Consider the following 22,439-nt stretch of genomic DNA (forward strand, 5'->3'; position numbering starts at 1 on the left):
TGGGGTTTGCTTGTTACTGCAGCACAGCCTAACATTACCCTTAGGCAAGTGCCTAGAAGGGTGGGTGGTTTTGGAATGGGTATTATTACTCAAACTCAAGGAAAGCATCTGGGTGGCAGTGTGATTTAGATGGGGAAAAAATAAGCATCATATTGATGGAAACAGACTCTGGAAGTAGTTCATCCTGATTCATACTCCAAGTCTACCCCTTACTATTTGTGTAATCCTCTAAGCCTCGGTTTCCTCATCTTTAAAATACAGCTCACCAGGACCTCCCTGGTGGCTCAGTGGTTAACAATCCGCCTGCCAGTGCAGGGGACACAGGTTCGATCCCTGGCCCGGGAAGATCCCACGTGCTGAGGAGCAATTAAGCCTGTGTGCCACAACTACTGAGCCTGTGCTCTAGAGCCCGCGAGCCACAACTACTGAGCCTGCGTGCCTAGAGCCCGTGCTCCGCAACAAGAGAAGCCACCGCAATGAGAAGGCCGTGCACCTCAACGCAGACCCCACTCACTGCAACCAGAGATCCTGCGTGCAGCAACGAAGATCCAACGCAGCCAAAAATAAATTAAAAATAATAATAAAATCAATAAATAAAATAAAATACAGCTCACTTCTATAGACCTCAAAAGATTGCTACGAGATTTAAATGGGATGATCCATATAAGGTATGAAGTGCAGTGAATGCCTGACACTTAGTAAGAACGTAAGTCTTAGCTATTCTTCATCTAGCGATGCTCTGGGGCCTCACATGCCAAAGCCTAACCAAAGCTGAACATGGAAATGAGTCAAGAAAAAGTTGAAGGTTATCACTCGTTGTCACGCTGCATAATCTTGCCATTTAAAAGAACACTTGAGGGGGCTTCCCTCGTGGCGCAGTGGTTGAGAATCTGCCTGCTAATGCAGGGGACACGGGTTCGAGCCCTGGTCTGGGAGGATCCCACATGCCGTGGAGCAACTAGGCCCGTGAGCCACAACTACTGAGCCTGCGCGTCTGGAGCCTGTGCTACACAACAAGAGAGGCCACGATAGTGAGAAGCCCGCCCACCGCGATGAAGAGTGGCCCCCACTTGCCACAACTAGAGAAAGCCCTCGCACAGAAATGAAGACCCAACACAGCAAAAATAAATTAATTAATTAATAAACTCCTACCCCCACATCTTCTTTTAAAAAAAAAAAACACTTGAAAGCCCAGTAAGGAAACAAACCACCTTCACAAAGGTTGTATTGGGGAGTTGGAGGAAGTGACCCTCCACCTCCAATACACAAATGCACTAGGCCAGGGACCTATTCACCATCCCCTTTCCTCTTCCACTGCACACAGCTAACCTAGTTCCCAGCCTCCCCGCTAGAACCCAGCTCTGTAGAGCAGAATGTAGGAGCAAAGGCCACTCTATCCTGGTCCATAGGATCCTCCTATGAGCAATCCTCCAGGCATGATGACCTTACAAGCCACATGTGAACCAATGGAGCCTGGGACCCCGAGTCACTGCTTAGAGGACAGGTGTCCACTGATCAGGAGACCCATTTGCACTTAGGTTAGCAGAAAATAAACTTCCTTCAAGTTTGAGTCATTACATACTTTTGGATTTGCTCACTGCAGTAGTTAGAAACTCTTGTTCTCTAATAATTTCTCGAAAATTTTCTTTTAAAAAAAATTTTTTTAATTTTTAAAATTTATTTATTTTTGGCTGCATTGGGTTTTTGTTGCTGTGCGCGGGCTTTCTCTAGTTGCCGCGAATGCGGGGCTACTCTTCGTTGTGGTGCGCAGGCTTCTCATTGCAGTGGCTTCTCTTGTCGCAGAGCATGGGCTCTAGGCATGCGGGCTTCAGCAGTTGTGGCACACAGGCTCTAGAGTACAGGTTCAGTAGTTGTGGCACAAGGGCTCAGTAGTTGTGGCTCGCAGGCTCTAGAGCGCAGGCTCAGTAGTTGTGGCGCACGGGCTCAGCTGCTCCGCAGCATGTGGGATCTTCTCAGACCAGGGCTCAAACCCATGTCCCCTGCATTGGCAGGCGGACTCTTAACCACTGCGCCACCAGGGAAGCCCTGTCGAATATTTTCTAATTCAAGTACTTACGTTAGGAAAAAAAAAAAAAATCACACCTATAAAGGGCAGGGTTTTCATTTTGTTTTGTCAAGGTAAGTTATAGTTATGTATATAAACAATAGGAACCGACTTTGATTCATTTATTCCAAACATCTCAGTCGCTCCAAACAAGGAGATAGTTTAAGTTGTTCTGCCTGCTCCCTCCCTGATCACCGGGGTCTATCACTTCCTGAGAACACTCTCTAAAATCTATTAATGTAGAAAACAGTGCTGTGTCTGGCAGGCAGGAAAACAAATGAGCTATCATCATTGTATCTTTATGCAACCTTGTAACAATTTATTTCTTCGCAGGCAGAGGGAGGACAGAGCTGGATTATCCTTCATCACATTTAACACCTTAGCCAGGTTCCCTCCCTGCACCCAGATATGACCTCCCCAGGCCTTTCTTTAGGCTCAGTTCCCACTGATCCATTCCCCCACCCTTGAATACCCAACAGAAGGGCAGCTGGTCACTCACCCAATGCACGGGTTGGTCTGGTACCTCGGTGCCGTGTAGGAGAAAGGAGAGATGTTCTTGTCTACAAAAGACCCAAACCCCAAGCGGAAGTTGCTGGTGAGCTTCCTCATCTCCTCGGCAAGCTTGGTGCCCAGGCTCCGTATGTTGTCCAAGTCATCCTTCATGGACAGAGAGAGGTCCATCAGGTAGTACAAGTCCACTGGATAATCCTCCACCTGTCGAACCTGCAGCTGGAAGGTAGTCTTGTCACCTGTGCCAACCGAGAGACCGTGCGTGTTAGAGGTCATTCAATTCGCTGGGGCTGAAGGGATGGGTTTTGCTTTCAAAGCTGGTCCACCTCTGACTTTGCTTTAGTGACTGTGTGCCTCTCAGAAGACATCTTTTCCACTCTGGAAACAGAGCGACCAAAGGGAATGTGGGCGCTGAGGATGCAGCTCTAGGTTCTCCTTTCACACACAGGCCTCAGCATTTTTTAACGAAACTCTTTAAGAACCAATCTCCTTAGTAGTGTTCTGTTTTCTCAGCAAAAAGGATGCTTAGGTAATTGGTGGACGGTGCACCAGACAATTCCACAGACACAAATGGGGCGAAAGTAGCCCACCAAGCACATACCAACTTCAGAGAAAGGACTGGCCAAGATGGGAACGTGGCCAGGAGACCGTAAAGGTGTATGTGAAACAGAACACAGGAAAGAAATTAACAAAAGAAGGGTACAGACATTAGTAAGAACTGAGGTGGGGAAGAGAGATGTGCAAGGCAAGGGAGACTGGGAAAACAAAGATGGTTACTTAAAATACCCCCAGAGGGCAAAAATGTTTATGCTTATGCCGGGCCACCTATTTCTATCTCCCTAGCCATTTATCAAACAATCGTATTTAGTTCTCCAGCATATCTGATACCACAGACACAAATCATTATTATCACAAATTATATGTATAAATATAGGAAGACGTGTTCCAAACTTTAGCACCATCGACAAGAAAAAGAAGAAACAGAAAGGAAACACTACTAGATTTGCCTACAGCTACAAGAAAGAGAAAATAACTTTTGGTTCTATAATAAGCAGTCAACAGCCAAAGGGAAAAGAAATTGATTCAGAGGAAAAGAACAATGAAAAAAAAGGCAGTTTCTGGCAGGCGTGGCCTCTGCAAGCTAGCCCCACATGGTATGCAGAAAGGCCCAAACCAAGTCAGCGCAGTAACTGGAGGACGCGTGCCAGGACAATGATCCTTCGTCATTCATGATCTCTAAAAACACACTGTTCAGAGACAACTTCAAGCAGTGAATTTTACCAGGTGATCCTACCTGCCCTCAGGCCTGTTAGCCTCTCAGGCACCAAGAGACGTCCTTGAACTCTTCGGACAGAACTGTCTACACACACTTGAAACCTGGACGTCCTTTGTGTGTTCAAAGGTGCAATGGCGAAGGTGGCCTCGCTCCCGCACGAGGGTCCACACCTCACCTGCCCGCGGTCACGTCTCAGAGGCGTCCATCTTTCACCTCAAGATGACAACCAGCGAGCCGAAGCCTTCTTGAACTTGCAGGATAGGGAACCCAGGGCTCTGTGCTCCCCGCACCTCCTCCCACCCCAGACGAGGCGTACTTACTTCATGAACAAGATCTCAGTCCAAGTTCCAGCTCTGCCCCTCAACTAGCGGGGCAACCCGAGCCTCCATTTCCTTAACTGTAAACTGGCAAGAACAACAGCACGACAGCATGAAGGCTGTGAAGCACTCATGTGGGAAGGAGGGTTCTGTAAGCAGTGAACGCCTGCCCAGACGAAGTATGATCATTATAATTACCATGGTAGTCTGAGTGTCAGAGCCAAGCCTGCTTCCCCCGACTTGTCCTTACATGTGCTGCTCTAGCCTGATGATGGATGTAGTTTGGGTTGCCTGTTGGTACGAGCCTATTTTTAAAAGCCACTGGAGCCTGACTCAAACAGAGGAATGTTCGAGATTTCTTCCAGAATGAATTCCGGACTGCTACAATAGCTGTCTCCGGTTCCCATGGCCCTGCACAGGGCCCCTCCCATCCCAGGATGCCACATCGTAGTGGGGGAGGGGCGGGAGGGCCTGCGATCCTGTCCCCTCTGTCCAATCCCATGGCCTCTTTACGAGGTCTCCTGTATTTTGTTACTTGTGCCCTTCCCCCAAGTTTCCAGGTATACCTTCTTTAATCCAGAATCCACGTCCACCTTTTGCGGGATTACGAGCAATTACAGATGAACACTTTAGGACCAGGAAACAGGGAACTAGCTTGGATTCAGGGAGGCTGGAAGGCACCCATGGGAGGGAAGTGGACATTAGCCTCAGAAAGCAAGAGCTGGGCTGGAATCCGGACCTTGTCACCAAGAGCTCAAGGCCTCAGGCTCCTTTAAACTTGCTGCTCAGTTTCTGGATCAGTAAAATGGGGAGGATGCTAATTATTGTGGGTATTGAGGAGACAGCATATATAAACACCACACAAATGCTTGTACACAAGAGAAACTTCGGCCTCAGTTCCCCTGAAAGTCAATTATTAAAGCAATTTCCTGTGGAGCTAAAAAGAGAGACAGAACATTCTGCCAAAAACTTGAGTGTGAACGGCTAACGGCCTTGGGTATTATATTTAACTCCAAATTTTCCAGACATGAAGGCAAAGAGGGAAACGAGATGTGGTACATCGGTCTCTTTGTATACTAAGGGGTTATCTATTCTGAAGTAAGAAATCTCTTGTCATTAAATTCTAAGAGAAATTGATCACTACAACACACACACACCTCCCCATAGGGAGGCTGCAAATGGTTAAAACATATATATATATATTTCTCTCCCAGTTTTCCAAGAAGGGAGGGGTATAAGAAAAGGGGTAATGTCATTAATGTTTGGAATGAGGGTTTATGGCCACCTTATCTATGCTGGATTTTAAATGCTACAAACTCCTCAGTGGGCCTTGGCAATAACTGAATGTTCTGTCAGTGTAATAGGGAAGAACCTTATTATTCTACTACAAGTTAATCACTAAAGGGATGTTGCCTATAAGATTAAATTATACGTACTGACCCATCTCTGGGAACCCTGCCTCCCAGGTAATGAGCATTAAGCTAAAATACCTTTGTTTAGCTCACAGGAAACATCCTGACCAGGCCTACCTGTGATTAGCTGCAAGAAGGAAGAAATTAACACATCCCCTTCCAAGTCTGGCAGGAACCAGGCCCTTACCCACCTCCCCTGTTAGTATTAAAGAAGCCAGAATTCTAACTCAGGGAAGATGGTTCTTTGAGCCGCTAGTCTACCATCTCCTCGGTCTGCCGGCTTTCCAGATACAGTTGCTATTCCTTGCCCCAGCAACTCGCCTCTCAATTTACTGGCCTGTTATGCCGTGAGCAGTACGAGCTTGGACTCAGTTACATCAGCAGATTTTGGAGGGACTGACATTTCTGGACCAGTTCTCAGCGAGGGTGCTAAGCACGGGAATTAAGCTACAGTGCCGCAACTCCCCCACCGAGGGCGCCCCCGTGGTTAGCTGACTGAAGGTGAAACTGCTGCTGCACGCCAGGGGCGCCCTATGCCGGGAGAGGGTCTGGGGCATGTTCTCCATCTTTGGGTACACTTCCGGAACCATGCACACTCAACAAGACCTCCAGCCACCCAGTTCTGCACCACCCGAGACTTTTTTTTTTTTATCATAACGACAACATTTCCTTTTCTTCGTTTTTTTAAATTTATTTTTGGCTGTGTTGGGTCTTCATTCCTGCGTGCAGGCTTTGTCTAGTTGCGGTGAGCAGGGGCTACTCTTCATTGCAGTGCATGGGCTTCTCATTGCAGTGGCTTCTCTTGTTGCGGAGCACGGGCTCTAGGCGTGTGGGCTTCAGTAGTTGCAGCACACGGGCTCAGTAGTTGTGGCTTGCGGGCTCTAGAGCACAGGCTCAGTAGTTGTGGCGCATGGGCTCAGTTGGTCCGCGGCATGTGGGATCTTCCCGGACCAGGGATCAAACCCGTGTCCCCTGCATTGGCAGGCGGCTTCTCAACCACTGTGCCACCAGGGAAGACCCCACCCGAGACTTTAAACCAGTCGCCACCTCTCGTGAGTCCAGGAGAGTGAGAGCCGGGCTCACCTTCACTGTGGACACTTGATCTGTGACAGTCTCTGGTGACACCACCCAGCCCACGTATCCCCCTCCTCCCTCTCCATATAAGACCCCCTTACAGGGACTTCCCTCGTGGCGCAGTGGTTAAGAATCTGCACAGGGGACACGGGTTTTAGCCCTGGTCCAGGAAGATCCCACATGCTGCGGAGCAACTAAGCCCATGAGCCACAACTACTGAGCCTGCACTCTAGAGCCCATGCGCCACAACTACTGAGCCCATGAGCCACAACTACTGAGCCCACGAGCCACAACTACTGAGCCCACGAGCCACAACTACTGAAGCCCGTGCGCCTAGAGCCCGTGCTCCACAACAAAGAGAAGCCACCACAATGAGAAGCCCACACACCGCAATGAAGAGTAGCCCCTGCTTGCTGCAACTAGAGAAAGCCCGCGTGCAGCAACGAAGACCCAACACAGCCAAAAATAAATAAACAAATTTATTTAAAAAAAAAAAAGATCCCCTTACAGGCTCGTCTCCTCCTGTGGCTGCAGCCCTCCTGTCTGGAACCATCCCCCTTAACCCCCGCCTCAGGACAAGCAGCAGGATCAGAGAAATAGGATAAAGCAAACCCCAAAGAAAACCTGATCAGGGACTTCCCCGGTGGGCCAGTAGTAAAGAAAGCGCCTCACAATGCAGGGGACGGGAGTTCGATCCCTGGTTGAGGGAACTAAGATCCCACATGCTGCAGGGCAACAAGCCCATGCGCCACAACTACTGAGCTCGCGGGCCTCAATTAGAGAGCCCGTGTGCCACAAACTACAGAGCCCAAGCGCTCTGGAGTCCACGTGCCACAACTAGAGAGAAGCCCACACACAACGAAGAGCCTGCGCACTGCAACGAAAGATCCTGCATGCCTCAAAGAAGATCCCACATGCTGCAGCTAAGACCCGACATAGCCAAATAAATAAATATTTAAAAAAAAGAAGAAGAGAAAAGCTGATCACCTCACATCTGTGAGGAGGAAGCTTCTCCTGCAAGCAGCCCCTCCCACGTCCTGCTGGTTTTTCCTGCTTCCAAGGCACCCAGCCCCGGCTGTATTTCACAAAGAATTCCTGCCACTGCTGGGTTCCTAAGTGTAGATTCTCCCACCATAATCAATAGCAACCAGCATTCCCTCTGAAATGTATTTTGAAAGGTTTCTTCTGTCTTCCCTTCAATAAAAAGGGAAAAGTGAGCTTTTTCCTCAGGAACATATACCAGATGACAAACATTACCAGAAAATGAAAGTAGAGAATTCTAGCAACAACTTTTGGGTTTTTTAAGATTGATTTTTGTTCAAATATTAAGACAAAGTAGTGTCTCAACAAATAAATACTCCTGCTATCCCCAATATAAGTAGTTTTTTGATTCCCTAGAATTATACTTCTGTGCTAGAAATTGAAAGAAACATTAAAATCAGCTATGTTAAAAATGGACTACAGGGCTTCCCTGGTGGCGCAGTGGTTGAAAGTCTGCCTGCCGATGCAGGGGAGACGGGTTCGTGCCCCGGTCCGGGAAGATCCCACATGCCGCGGAGCGGCTGGGCCCGTGAGCCATGGCCGCTGAGCCTGCGCGTCCGGAGCCTGTGCTCCGCAACGGGAGAGGCCACAACAGTGAGAGGCCCGCGTACCGCAAAAAAAAAAAAAAAAAAAGGACTACAGCTGAGCAGGGAATTAGGGGCTTGGTGCACAACTTATAAGACTTATCATCCAGCTCTCTGTTCACTACAGCAGAAGGCAATTAGTACCCGGAATTAAATCCAGACCCAGAAGCAAAGAACTACCTCACTGGCCGCCCTGCTGTACCAAACACCACTCCCCACCTCAGAATTCTGACACTTGACAGATGGAACCATCAGGAGAGTTACTGGCCTTCACAGTGTCTGACCCCAAGCAATTAGGGCTTGGCACTTCTAGTTTCCTTGAAAATAATCTTATCTTAGTTCAGGCTGCTATAACAAGTACCATGGACTAAGTGGCTTACAAACAACAGAAATTTATTTCTCACAGTTATAAAGGCTGTAAGTCCAAGATCAGGCCAGCGTGGTCAGGTTCTGGCGAGAGCCCTCTTCTGGGTTTCACACTACAGACTTCTTGCCGAAGGGGGGAAGCACCCTCCAGGGTCTTGAGGGTTTTTGGGTTTTGTTTTGATAGCACTAATCCCATTCATGAGGGTTCCACCCCATGACCTCTCAAAGGCCCCCCTTCATTTCCTAATACCATGACATTGGGAGTCAGCTAGAATTTCAACATATTCAGTCTATAGCAAAGCACTATCCATCCATCATCAAGTCTTTTGAAGTGTGCATTGTCAGTCTGGGTAGTAGAAGCAATACCTAAGTCAGGTACTTGCAATCTCCAACCAGAACGTAGGAGAGGGGAGAAAAGCAGCATAGATGAGGGCTGGCAGGAAGCCCATATCAAAAGCAACCAATCACCTGCAGTTTAGTCAACAGTATGATACCCAGGTCAATTTCCTGGCTTTGACTACAAACTCTGGTTATCATTGGGAAAAGCTGAGAAGGGTACACAAGAACTCTCTATAATTTTTGCAACTTCTTGCAACTCTAAAATTACTTCAAAATAAAACATTAAAAAAAATGTTTAAGCTACCAATCAGAGGTCACTTTTTAACAGGCTAAGGGACTGAGGCAAATAAAGGCTTAAGTAAACCTTTTCTAACTGCTCCACCTCTAGCTTTTTACCATTTCAATATGCTTTAAAGTTTACGTCCTTTCGTAAGGATTTTATACCCTTTGTTAAGGTTTTTTTAAGATGGTTATCCTGACATACAGTTTCCAGGACTGGAAACAAAATGGAAAACATGATCTTGTGTTTATACAAAATCTTGCTTAAAGTTTGGCAGTTCCTGAAAAAGTTAAACATAGAATTACCATATGATCCAGCAATTCCACTCCTAGCTATATAATCAAGATTATTGAAAACATATGTCCACACAAAAACGTGTACATAAGTGTTCACTGCAGCATTAGTCATAATTGTCCCAAAGTGGAAACAGCCCAAATGCCCATCCACTAAAACGTGGTGTATCTATAAATATACAATGGAACATTATTTGGCCATAAAAAGGAATGAAGTCCTGATACATGCTACAACATCAATGAATCTTAAAAACATTTTGCTTAAGTGAAAGAAGCCAGACATAAGAGACAACATATTATATGATTTAAATGAAATGTCCAGAGTTAGCAAAACCTCCGAGATAGAAAATAGATCAGTGGATGTCAGGGGCCAAATATGGCGTGGAGGCAGAGGATAGGAGTGACTATTAACGGGTACAGGGTTTCTTTTCGAGGTGATGAAAATGTTCTGGAATTAGATAGCGGTGATGTTGTAACCACCTTGCAAGTACACTACAAACCACTGAATTGTATACTTCAAAATGGTGAATTTTACAGTATGTGAATTACATCTCAACTTAAAAAAAAACAAAGCAAAACAAAAAATTCTGCTTAAGGTAGAGGAAAACTTTTCTTTCTTTTTTTTCCAGGCTTATCCCGGAACAATTAACTTTGCCTTGGTGAAGTACCTCACATATTGTGCTGAAGCTTGTCCTTGACTAGTCTGGCATGAGGCTAGTAAAGTGCTACACTTCATTCAACAAATACCTATTATGAGGTACTGGGGAGCAGGGCAAAGGAGGAGACAGGAGAGTGTTCCTAAAAATACACGATGGAAAAACCAATCGTTACGTACCTGAATGCCTTCCTGAGTCACGGGGGTGTTGCCCTGAAGTAAGTACCCGCTTGGTAAACTGAAAATGTTGTTAATGGCAACAGACCATTCTCCCCTTTCCCCAAATAAATATCTGCGGTTTGACTGTCCTTCTCTTTATAATTACTGAAATTTTCAAAATGTGAAGAGGCATCATTGGCTTCAAGCGTTTCTATATTTGAGAAACATGTTCACAAGGTTCTAGACCTCTAGGAATTCAGATTATCATCTGATCTCCTCCTAAGTCTTCATCTCTACAGACTGAAACACCCTCAGAGCTTGGGTGCGTCTCCACAGGGCAGCCAGCCCCTCCTCCACCTTGACGGCCACAGCAAAGGGCTCTCCATCACCGTACCTTCCGTAGGACCAGAGCTGCACACAGCACTCGCATCATGATTTTGTACAAACACAGGATCATGTTTCCCATTTATTTCCAATACTGGAAACTGAATCATAATGCTTAGCGAGAGATTTGACTATACCAAATAAGACTGATTTCTTTCTTTAATCGAGTATACGTTGAGCTTCACGCATAAATGAGCATTGTGCATAAACTTCACGAGAACTTTGAGAACTCTGCCCAAGGAGGGTGCCCTCAATCAAGTCACTTCTGTGGGGGCTGTTTTAAAAGCCAGTTGATAAGTCAAAGCAAACAGTCTCTCTGCCTCAGAGCCACACCTGAATTCTGATTTTGAAAACTGGAATTGACACTGTGACATCTCTGATTCTGTGTCGACCTCCAACTCTTCCCTAAATTAAATCAACCCTAAAGAATAAGGATTTGCCACCATGAAGAATGTTTCTTGGAGAGAGCACCACAGGCTCAGAGCAATTCTAGATGAGCAGTTCCAAAAGTAAAAACCTCCCTCGATGATGACCCTCAAACTCTAACTCTTCTGGACGTGTTAATTTTGGTCCTTGTTTCCAAAAATTAAGTGAAAACAGTATACAATAATAAATACATTGTTAGTATATGAAAAATATGAACACATATACAAAGACAGAAGATCTAGTAAGAATGAAAAATAGTGTTAAAGTGAAGGACTTTAAGAATTTTCTTGAAGTGACTGTTACGCCGTTAGGTTAAAAAGGAAAACACACCCTTGATGTTAGTTGTAACCATTCTTATCATACACTGTGTTCTGATATATTAATAGTCTACAACAATGCCTATGTCCCCTTCTAGGTCAGAGCCCTTGACCCTGAGCCTGACTCCACGTAGGGAGAGGCATTCATCTTCCCCCCGGAGGATACCATCGGACATTGGCTCACAGAAAGCTTCCTCTTCTCTACCCACTCACACGGCTTTGTAAGGGCTCCCTTCTCTCTCTCAACTTGGAATCTCACTAAACAAAAGGCGAAGTGTCCCTTCCAGTGAGATGACTTGTGAAAACAGTTACTTCAGCTAATCCCAGCACTAATCCCTGGGCCATCCCGCAGTTTATGCTGCTCTACGCCACTTACCCCCTTCTTCCGTTTCTTATTTCCAAGACAATTCAATAAGCAAAATACAACAGTTCTCAAATACACAGTGACTCAGAGTTCTTTCTAACGACAACAAGAAGAACAGGCGACACTAAGAGCTTAAGACGTGCAGGGCTGTGCTCGATCCATTTCTGAGACATGAGAATCTCTACCCCAATCTAGACGTGGCTGACTCCGAAATCTGCATCTTTGAAAACAATAATTAGAAGCTCTTCAAGTGCATTTATACAAAAAGTCTCATTTAAGCCTCCGAACAGGGCTGTGAGGAATGAAGGTGACAGAGACCCTGAGACGCTAAGGAGCAGAGCAGCTTGCCCAGGACCCCTGAGCTAGGAACAGAGCCAGAACCAGAACCTAGGACGGCCAGCTCGATCCCTCATCTTTCCACTGACCCAGCCGCCCTGAAGTCTAAACAAACCACCTGGAAATAGTTATTGCCAGTGGTTTCCTAGACAATGAGAAAGAAGAAAAGGCTAAAAATCAACGGGGTTTGGGAAAAAAGCTGCCTTCTCTCAACAATGTGATACTTTCTCATTTGGCCACATTCACATCCTCCCTTGACATCACAAGGGACCTAATAGGTAGAATACAAAACGACACAAGTGGTGAGCTAGAAACAACCATGAGCTGTGCGACCACAAAGACTCGATATTGAGTCAGGTTCGCTGCTCTGACCGGGAGCCCTTGAGCACACAGCTCCTCAGGTGTAAAGTTACATCAGCTACCTTCGGGTAGGTCACGTAACAGGCACAGAGTAGGTGTGCAAAAACTGTCAGTTCCCTTATACCACAATCAATTCCAGGGCTGGCAGAGGCTCCAGGGTCACGAAAAAAAAAAAAACCTCTACTCTGCAAGTTCGTCCCTTCAGAATGTCACTGATTCAAATGGAATTTGCTGACAGGAAAAAATACTTTCTCCTGGCAGTAGTACGTTCCCTGAGAAACTTGCATTAACTAGGGAGTAAACATACCGGCATCCTCCCACGAAAAACAAGAACATTATTCACAGTAGTCAAAAGGTGGAAACAATCCAAGAGCCCGTCGATGGGTGAACAGATAAACAACATGTGTCTATACGTACAATGGAGGATTACTCAGCTTGAAAAGGAAGGAAATACTGGCACGTGCTACGTCATGGATGAGACGGACAAATATATATGAGTCCACTTCTATGAGGTACCTGGAGTAATCAGATTCACAGAGACAGAAAGCGGAAGGGCGGTTGCCGGGGGCTGGTGGGGGAGGGAGGGAGGGGTTAGTGTCTAATTGGTACAGAGTTTCAGTTTGGGATAAGAAAAAAGTTCTGGAAATGGAGAGTGGTGATGGCTAGACAACACTGTGAGTATACTTAACGCCACCGAACTACACACTTAGAAATGGTTAAAATGGTAAATGGTACGTTACATATATTTCACAATTTTTTAAAATAGCAAAGATACTCTGATCATCCCCAAAGGCCCTGGACTCTGCTTCCTGGGGTCTGGGCCACACCTCACCACTGCCCCCTCCCTGGCCCGGCTCATCTTTCCACCATCTTGAACAGGTCCACCCCAAGGGCACTCACCGGGCCGCAGGTTCACCGTGACCTCCTGCGGCGTCATCTGGATGACGTCTGACCCCACGGGGCTGGAGCCCTTGCTGCTGAGAGGCAGGCTCCGAAGGACCTGGGTGCTGCTGACCGGACTCTCAAACTCGCCGCCACAGCCGTTCCTGACCAGGTTTGCCTTGAAGTCGCACCGGGAGGTGACCGACCGCAGGCTGCCGAAGTCCTGGAGGTGTAGAAACAGGGGAAGAGGGCAGGAGGCGGTCAGAGCAGCTCCAGGACACCTCAGGCTGTAGTCTCATCACCACCCTGCGACCTGAGACCCTCTACATTCCATTTCCTAAAAGCGGACAAAACAAAAACTCCGCCAAGTGCCTCACCAAGCATCATGAGGATTAAGTGAGGTGTCGGATGTGAAAGCATTTTGCAAGGTGTAAACACGCACAGTAAAAATGTTTGGTCTCGTTATTTTAATGGTCAAAAACGCTCCTTTAAAAAAATGTGCCTGTCTACACGATAAGCAGGAGAAAATAACTGATATGGTCAAAAGTTGCATCACTAAAAATTTTTGAAAGATACCATATAAGTGGCCAAGTAGTCATCACTCAGACAATCAAGAGTTAACGTCTGAGCTGTTCCCTCATCTAGCATATGCAGGCACAACCATTCTGGAGAGCGATGCGGTACCTTTTGAGCCCTTGGTCCCCTCCTAGGAATTTATCACCAGAAAATTATCAAAAGGAAAGCAAAACTCTCTAAGATATATACTGCATGTTCCTCAGAATAGCACAATCATAAACTTGAGCCAAAAGCCCTAAACCAGAAGAAAAACATGGTTCATCACCTCAATAGATGGTACGGCCATCACAAATAATTATGCAGAAGACTAAGCAGAAATTTCAAAACATTAAGGGAAAAAAATCAGAAAATAGAGTGGTATCTGCATCAGGATGCCAAAGAAAAATTAAAACTTAAGATAGTTGAGGTGCTAGGGGAGAGGGAATAAAATGATATTTTTCTTTTTCTCTTTACTGTTGTTTAAACAATAAAGCCACATTGATAAGAAACATCTTTCTTTTCTTCAGTTGGATTTAGGAGAAGGCTGTGCATCAGGATGACCCACCCTGGTTTGGGGCACTAGGAGTTTGGGCCATTTACTTTAACATGAAATTATATACTTTGTTATAAAGTAGGATACCTGTAAGCAGTGATTGTTTTCCAGTAAGGGGGTTTTCAATGGCAAAGCAAACCCATTCACTGCTGGATGGAGAAAAGAAGAGCCCCTCTTCCAGCTGGTTGCACTGGAGTAATGGCTGGAGGAGTTAGATGCTCTCTCTTCCTCCCGCCACTGTAAACACTTTGCCAAAGCGCCTCAGATGAGTCAAGAGTCCGCTGACCGCAGAGGGACTCCCCTCCCCCCTTCATCATGGTCTAGGATGCCCCAAGACCAGTCAGTGCCCACTGGGGCCTTTGCAAGGTTCAAGACCAAGAAGTCAAGAAGACTCTGCAGTATTTTTAAGTAAAACCAGATGTGTTGTTCTGGGCCTCTGTGATTTTGGTTTTTCGTTTGCTTCTACCTGAATTTTTTTTTTTTTAATTTTGTCTATTGAACTCTTGACATGACGGGAGACCTTGCATGTCAACAACCTCCGGATTGCACTGTAAATATAAATGACTCCACAGACACTTGTGGAACAGGGTGAGAACAATGATTATTGTAGAAATTACAAGATTCCAAAGCTGAGGTTTCTAAACTGGGTCTAGCTTGGCTAGACCTAGCTTGGCTAGTCTAGCTTGGCTCTGATGAAGCAGTAAAAACCTCCCAGGAATAGCGGAAAGGAGAGGTAACTTCCTGAGGGCCTTACAGGTATGAGACTGCTGTCTTGAGCTGTGTGAAGCACAGGGTGAATTAGCTGTCCAGAGCTGAAAGGGCTTAGGGGTTCGCCTGCTCAGAGCGTACGTGGCTAGAGAATTTCTGAACTTCTTGCCAGCATGCTGGCCTTGCTGCCAGCTCCCCCAACTCCACGGAGCTGGCTGTCCTCCACCCAGTTCTGACTGTCAAAGTGCACCTGTCTCCACCAGACCAGTGCACATCCCCTCCCCCACCCCACCAGGCTGGCGAGGAAAGCATCTTCAGTCTCCCGGGGGCGATGGAAACCCCTAACGGCCCTCCCCTTGGTCTGAAGCAGCCTGCATTCCGGAATAGACTAGGTCACAGAGCCAATCTGTTTCACCCTAAGCAGGAGGCAGCTACATGATTCCTCACCACAGCCTCAGCCATTCACGTCATCAAAATCATTCCCTAGGGCTTCCCTGGTGGCGCAGTGGTTGAGAGTCCACCTGCCGATGCAGGGGACACGGGTTCGTGTCCCGGTCCGGGAAGATCCCACATGCCGCGGAAAGGCTGGGCCCGTGAGCCATGGCCGCTGAGCCTGCGCGTCCGGAGCCTGTGTTCCGCAACGGGAGAGGCCACAGCAGTGACAGGCCCGCGTAACACACACACACACACAAAAAAAAATCATTCCCTAATGCCTGGACACCTTCACCAGCAATGAACTTCGTCCAAGCTTCCCAGTCAATATGCTCAAAGGCCGTTTTTGATAGGCAGTACCAGTCCCTGAGGCAGGACCTGTACAGGGCCACCTGCTGCTCAGGGAAGATGTACCTGCTGGGCTCCTCAGGAGACTTGAAGTCCAGGACGTGCTTCCCAAACCTGATGAACTGAGAGGCAGCCACAGAGTGCCAGTTACAACCTTGTCTGTGCAGCTGGCTTTCCTGATTGTGCTCTGGGGCTCATTTATCCTCTAGGATGTTAGGAGCAAAGCCCTCTCTATGCCCCTCATTGGTAACAGCTTTCCCTTCATTCTCCTTAGTAACATTCTTCAAGGTGGTAGCAACCCTCCACTCCAATGCACGTGGCTTCCGTGAAGTTTGCTGCACCAGCAGGAAAGACCGTGAACTCCTGTCACCCAGCTGCCAGCGCGAGAACCACCACTGAGAACATTCAAACTGCCAGTTGCAGGATGACTTCAGAAGTGCCTACCGCTCAGCAATGTGACAGTACGGGGGACCCACTTCTCAGCAGCTCCAGCGGCACAGGCAGCAAGGGACAGCCTACTATGGCACTCATACCAAACTCAGACTTGGCCTCAGGGCCATCCATTTCTATCAGGTTTGCCAACCTTCTCCTGTTTCACAGAGTTCAGTTGCTTGCTACCTGGGGAAGCCCCAGTGGTTTCACTGATGTGCTTGAGAACCTTTGAGACGCCTTTATTTATTGAGTCCTGTCACTGTCGCAGGTCTTTAGGACCTCAAAGACACTGACTGAGGCACCTCTGGGCATGGAAGTCTGGAGAACCTTCTGAGAGTAAGGCAGCTACCTCGATATCAATCAAGGATGCCCACAACAGTTGAAGGTCTCTCCGGCATGCAGTCTGAAAATAGCCATGACTGACTTCTAGCATAGGCTCTTGCTGCCCAAGAAAGGGACGGAGAACACTGCAGACCCCGCAGGGAATGGTAACCCCACCAGCCCACGGGCTTTCCCTCTATTCCCCTCCTCTAGCTCCTCTCCAGATATTTTAATTTTGAATAAGGATGGATGCATATTTAAAGAAAGGAACCAAAACCACAAAGACCAGGGGCATATATTGTGACAGTTATGACCTTCCAGGTTCACACACGGTATAAATAAAGACAAGGCCTCGATACCACAATTTCCAAGCTTCGAATTCAGTGAATGCAGAGGAGAGGCCCCAAATTATAAACCCTTGGAGGAAAGGAAGACTCGTGATTAAGAAAATCCTCCTCTCATGAGCGACACCCTGAAGTCTGATGTGCTAAGAGCCCTCAGATCCCAGAGACCTGACACCTGACCCTCTGCCAGGTGTCAGAACACAGCAAGTTCCAGGGGGAAGGGACCTCGGATGCATCATCTGGTGCCAGCCCCTCACTTCTACAGATGAGGAATCAGAAGCCCACACGCCTAAGTGCATGCGTATGTTCTCCAGAGAAGTGTAAGTGCCTCCGGCCTCAGCTTTCTGGAAGCAAGCTCAGTGTTCTTCTCAGCCAAGGTCACGGCTGAATTCCAGAGCGGGAAACTGACTCTGGGCCCCCAAACTCCATCCTCTGAATTTAGTATTTCCTTGCTGCCTCAGGTTCTGCGCTCCTCCTGCCACCGATCAAACTTGGAGGGTAAATAGCCACTTGACGCAGAAAAACAGGTACGAGTCTTCATCTCAACACGGAAAAATGGAAACTACTTTCAGGATGGGCTCTCACGGGGCAGCTCAAAGGCTCACAGGTGCTTACGGCTCCGTGCCAGAAGAGGTTTCAGTTTGTGAAGGAAGCATCTGTCCGTGGTCTCCAGAAACACCGTCACGAACCCTCCAAAGGGCTCACGAGGGAAGGGTAACTACATGACAGGCAAGTTACCAAGAGAAGCAACAGAATGCACGCTGGAACTTGAAATACCTTGCAGGGCTTTTAGTCACCAAGCGGTAATAATACAAGAAAGAAAAGGGAGGCGTTCCAAATGTAGATGGCTTTTACTTTTGTTCCGACACTGGCACTCGCTCGGAGTTGTTACCACCTGGCCCCCTCTGCTCCCTCCATCGCCTATTACACGGAGGATATAATGAGGTTTATTGTTCACTGTACACTGAACTCCCCTACGTTTTGTTAATCAAAAACCTCCCTCCTGCGCCCAAGGCCCCCATGGCCAGGGCACTCGGTTTGTCCGCCTGTGCCACTCTGGTCATCGCATCCTCTGGGCGCCTCGCTGCCTGCTGTGGAAACAAACAGCAGGGTGGAAGAGTTGAGAAACTGCAGGCCTGGGGGAAGAGGAACCCAAGCAGGAAAGGGGGCAGACTGCCAGATCCTGGGATGAGGGGGAAGAAGTCGCAAACTGGTGAACAGGCAGAGAGCTGGGCAGAGGCACGGAGCCAGCTGCTCTCTGGGCTTCGGCCCTGGCTCGATGGAGCCCTTGTGGATTAGGGGGCGGGGGAGGGAAGCAGAAGGTTAAGGGATGACAGACTGAACTCTGTGCACCGTCAACACACCCCCACGTGGCCTGCCTGCCTGGGGGAGGGGGAAGTCCCTGTCAGCTTCCGCTCGGCTCCCTTAATGCACTGGACAAATGTTCACGAAGCACCTGCAAGAGGCCGAGATGCTTCTTTCAGGACCGCAAAGAGATGCTCTCCATAGATCTGTATTTTATCGTGAGCTGGGGCGGACGCTTATGTTTTTCATTCCTTCCCAGCTCAAAGGAGACTACAGGTCATGCGCCCTCCCTCTCCTTTCCCCACCACGGTAATCTCCCAGGAGGCCCAGGCGGCCGGTCTTGCTTCCCAGCCTCTACTCTGTCTCCTTCCTCACATTCCCACCTCCAGTCCTACTGACCCCTTCATTCCTTCTCTCCACGTCCACCTCCAAGGCAAAGACCCTTCCCCGCGGCCCAGGTTCTCCATCTCCTCCCACGTCTGCCCCTACATCCACCATCCAAGCGCCCCAGGCCTCCCTGTTCTTGTCCCGCGGGATTCCACGGGGTGGCCACGCCTGCCCGCTCCTTCTCCCTCTGGTTTCACAGCAGCCTGGACCGCTCACAGCAACATGGCCTCAGGTTGGCTCACGTTCACACCTCAAGAGCCTCCCTCACCCCCAACCCTGAGTGCCATCGCCCTGTCTGCCTCTGCCTCCACCGGGGCTCCCACAACCCTTCTTTCCGTGCAGGGCCGGGGGGACCACACGCCAGTCCTTCAGCCCCGCCCACTTCTCCCCAAACCTTGTCCTCTGTCCAGCACGCTGGCCTCCCTGCCCCTGGCACAGGCTGCTGGTCCACAAAGCCCCTTCCCCCTTGCTCCCCAGCACACAGCTAGATGAAGTCTCCCAGCTCCTACTGCACTTAGGCTGAGGGATGTAACTGGTTTCAGGTGAGAAAATGTGAGTGGAAATAACATGGGCTGTCCCGAGGCCTTGCCGTAAAAGCATTCACACGCATTCTTCCCCGCACACGGCTCTTCAGAGCTAGCTGGGTTGTGAGACTTACTCTCTTGGAGCAGAGACAAATGTCTACTTTTAAAACATGAAGGACAAAATAGACAATAAGCTGCCAGAGTTTGCTGTATGTTTTACGCCGTGCAGTACAAACAGCACAGGAAGTGTTCAAGCTGGCCGAGAACAGCCCAGGGCTGTGATGAAGGACAGGAGACAGGGGCTGAGCTGTGTGGTAAAGACCAGCAGCATACCCTCCACTTCCTCGTCTAGGGTAAGGGAGAGCCTGGCAACTCTGGTCTTGAAGCCAGAGGGTAAGGTCTAAAGCAAAGGTGCCAGGACTTCCCTGGTGGCACAGTGGTTAAGAATCCACCTGCCAAAGCAAGGGACACGGTTCGAGCCCTGATCCGGGAAGATTCCACATGCCGCGGAGCAACTCAGCCCGTGCGCCATTACTGAGCCCATGCGCCGCAACGACTGAAGCCCGTGCACTCTAGGGCCCGTGTGCCGCAACTACTGAGCCCGCGTGCTGCAACTACTGAAGCCCACACACCTAGAGCCCGTGCTCCGCCACAAGAGAAGCCACCGCAATGAGAAGCCCGCGCACCACAACGAACAGTAGCCCCCGCTCACCGCAACTAGAGAAAGCCTGCACGCAGCAACGAAGACCCAACACAGCCAAAAATAAATAAAATTTTTTTAAATATCCCCAAACACATTAAAAAAAATAATAAAGCAGCGGTCCCCAGACTTTTTGGCACCAGGGACCGGTTTCGTGGAAGACAATTTTTCCATGGGGGGGGCGGGATGGCTCAGGCGGTAATGCGAGCGATGGGGAGCGGCTGATGAAGCTTCGCTCGCTGGCCCGCCGCTCACCTCCTGCTGTGCGGCCCGGTTCCTAACAGGCCACAGACCAGTACCGGTCCGTGGCCCAGAGCTTGGGGACCCCTTGTCTAAAGCCACCAGGGAAAATTAAGCCAGTTAGAAAAGGAAGACAGGAGAGCCAGGTTAACGGGGCCATACAGCAGACCCAGGCAGACAGAACCAGCATGAAGTGTGGAGACGGGGGGCGGCGGTGAGGGCACTGTCTGACTCAAACGCCACACCTGTGGGAGAATACAGGGACGAGAGGGGGGACTGGGGAGAGGAGATGGAATTAGGCTCCAAGCAGTGTTAAATGCAGAGCAAGACGTCCCCACCTCCACCCCAAATAAATAAGGAAGCCATTGTGGGATCTGGAGCAGCGGGCTCCTGACGGAATGTGTTCGGGCTCCTGACGGAATGTGTTCGGGGTTAATCTGCGGCGGTATGCAGCCCCAGGGTGGCTAGCGGGGGATCAGCATCCACGGGAACACACTAGTTAGGGACCTGGCCCTCCACTCGGCACCAGCCCTCCAGCGCACACAGGTCGTGTGTTCTTGGCAGAAACCTCACTTCTGTGCTGATGTCCCAGGATTCACTGTTAAGGCACTCGGCCACACTTATCCTGTCTTGCTAAGAGGCAGGGGTTGATCAAAACTATTCCTGAATGCCCCGAACCCAGCTCTCTGAAACACACTCAGGCCATGGGGAAAGTTCACCTCCCAAGAGGATGGGAAGCCGCGTTCCCAGGCAGGCATCACAGGAGGTTCTTCAGCCAAGATTGAGGCTATAAGCACAGAGCGAGCCCAGGTGTGGGGCCAGGACAATGATATGCTCCGCGAGATAACATCAGTCACTACCAGGATTGGGACGTCAGACTTGGGAAGTACTAGCACAGGAACGGAAGAGACCTAAAGTAGACAATGCAGCCCGGCTTCCTAATCGCACTGCCCACATTCCACTAGAAGATATCCGTAGATGACGAGGTTCAGGAGGCTTGGTTACTTAGCGGTCCCAGCCACAAGCCCTCTCATGAACTGATCTCATTTTGTACTACCAAAATGCTGGAGGGTGAGAACTGTCATCTTCATTTTACATACCAAGAAAGTGACAATAGGGCTTCCCTGGTGGCACAGTGGTTGAGAGTCCACCTGCCGATGCAGGGGACACGGGTTCGTGCCCTGGTCCGGGAGGATCCCACATGCCGCGGAGCGGCTGGGCCCGTGAGCCATGGCTGCTGAGCCTGTGTGTCCGGAGCCTGTGCTCCGCAACGGGAGAGGCCACAGCAGTGAGAGGCCCGGGTACCGCAAAAAAAAAAAAAAAAAAAAAAAAAAATTTTAAAAAAAAAGAAAGTGACAATAAATCATGGTAAAACTGAGATTTAAACTTTCGTTTTCTAACTCCATGTCTTTTTAGCAGGCTTCTTTTATCAAATATGAATTCCTGCCAGATTCTTGGCCAGATCTGAAGATGAATAAGACAAAGATTCTCAAGGAGATGATGATTTAATTGGAAGCAGGCATGAAAACAAATGCACAGAATAAGAGGCTATAAGTGCGACAGAAGGAGGACGGACTACAGGGGAGACAAAGAGGTGGTCATGGCCTGTACGTGCAGACACGTAATAAACAGCCACTCAGTGAAATCCTTCCATCAATCTTACTGAGCAACTACTATGTGCCAGGCACCAGTCAGGGTGTGGGGGATCCAGCAGTGAAGAAACCAGATAAAACCACTGCCATAACATTCTGGTGGAGGGAGCTTACATTTTAATTTCAGATGGATGGATGGATGGACGGATGGATGGACAGATGGATGGTTGGACAGATGGATGGATAGATGGTTGGGTGGACAGATGGATGGATAGATGGTTGGGTGGACAGACAGATGTGTCTGGGGGAAAACCATGGAAGTTTTCATGGAGTAGATGAGTCTTGAACTAACTTCCTTTTTTTTAATTTTTGGCTGTGTTGGGTCTTCATTGCTGTGCGCGGGTTTTCTCTAGTTGCAGTGAGCAGGGGCTACTCTTCATTGAGTGAGAAGCACAGGCTTCTCAGTGCGGTGGCTTCCCTTGTTGTGGAGCACGGGCTCTAGGCACGTGGGCTTCAGTTGTTGTGGTGCACGGGTTCAGTAGTTGTGGTGCACGGGTT

The 22,439-nt window shown here is 48.7% G+C and overlaps 1 protein-coding gene across 5 annotated transcripts in view; it reads right to left on the reverse strand.

The window, feature by feature from the left end:
• The window catches only part of LOC132424763 (integrin beta-5-like), an 86,082-nt gene that overhangs the window by 51,714 nt on the left and 11,929 nt on the right, over window positions 1-22,439 (reverse strand). For all 5 annotated transcript variants that reach the window (XM_060010807.1, XM_060010806.1, XM_060010808.1 and 2 more), the window contains exons 3-4: window positions 13,459-13,663; window positions 2,565-2,814 (exon numbers count right to left, since the gene is read on the reverse strand). In XM_060010807.1, coding sequence (XP_059866790.1) covers window positions 2,565-2,814; window positions 13,459-13,663 — 455 coding nt within the window. The remainder of the gene's footprint in view (window positions 1-2,564; window positions 2,815-13,458; window positions 13,664-22,439) is intronic.

The sequence above is a fragment of the Delphinus delphis genome, chromosome 4 (genome assembly GCF_949987515.2).
Source record: "Delphinus delphis chromosome 4, mDelDel1.2, whole genome shotgun sequence".
NCBI classification, from domain to species: Eukaryota; Metazoa; Chordata; class Mammalia; order Artiodactyla; family Delphinidae; genus Delphinus; species Delphinus delphis.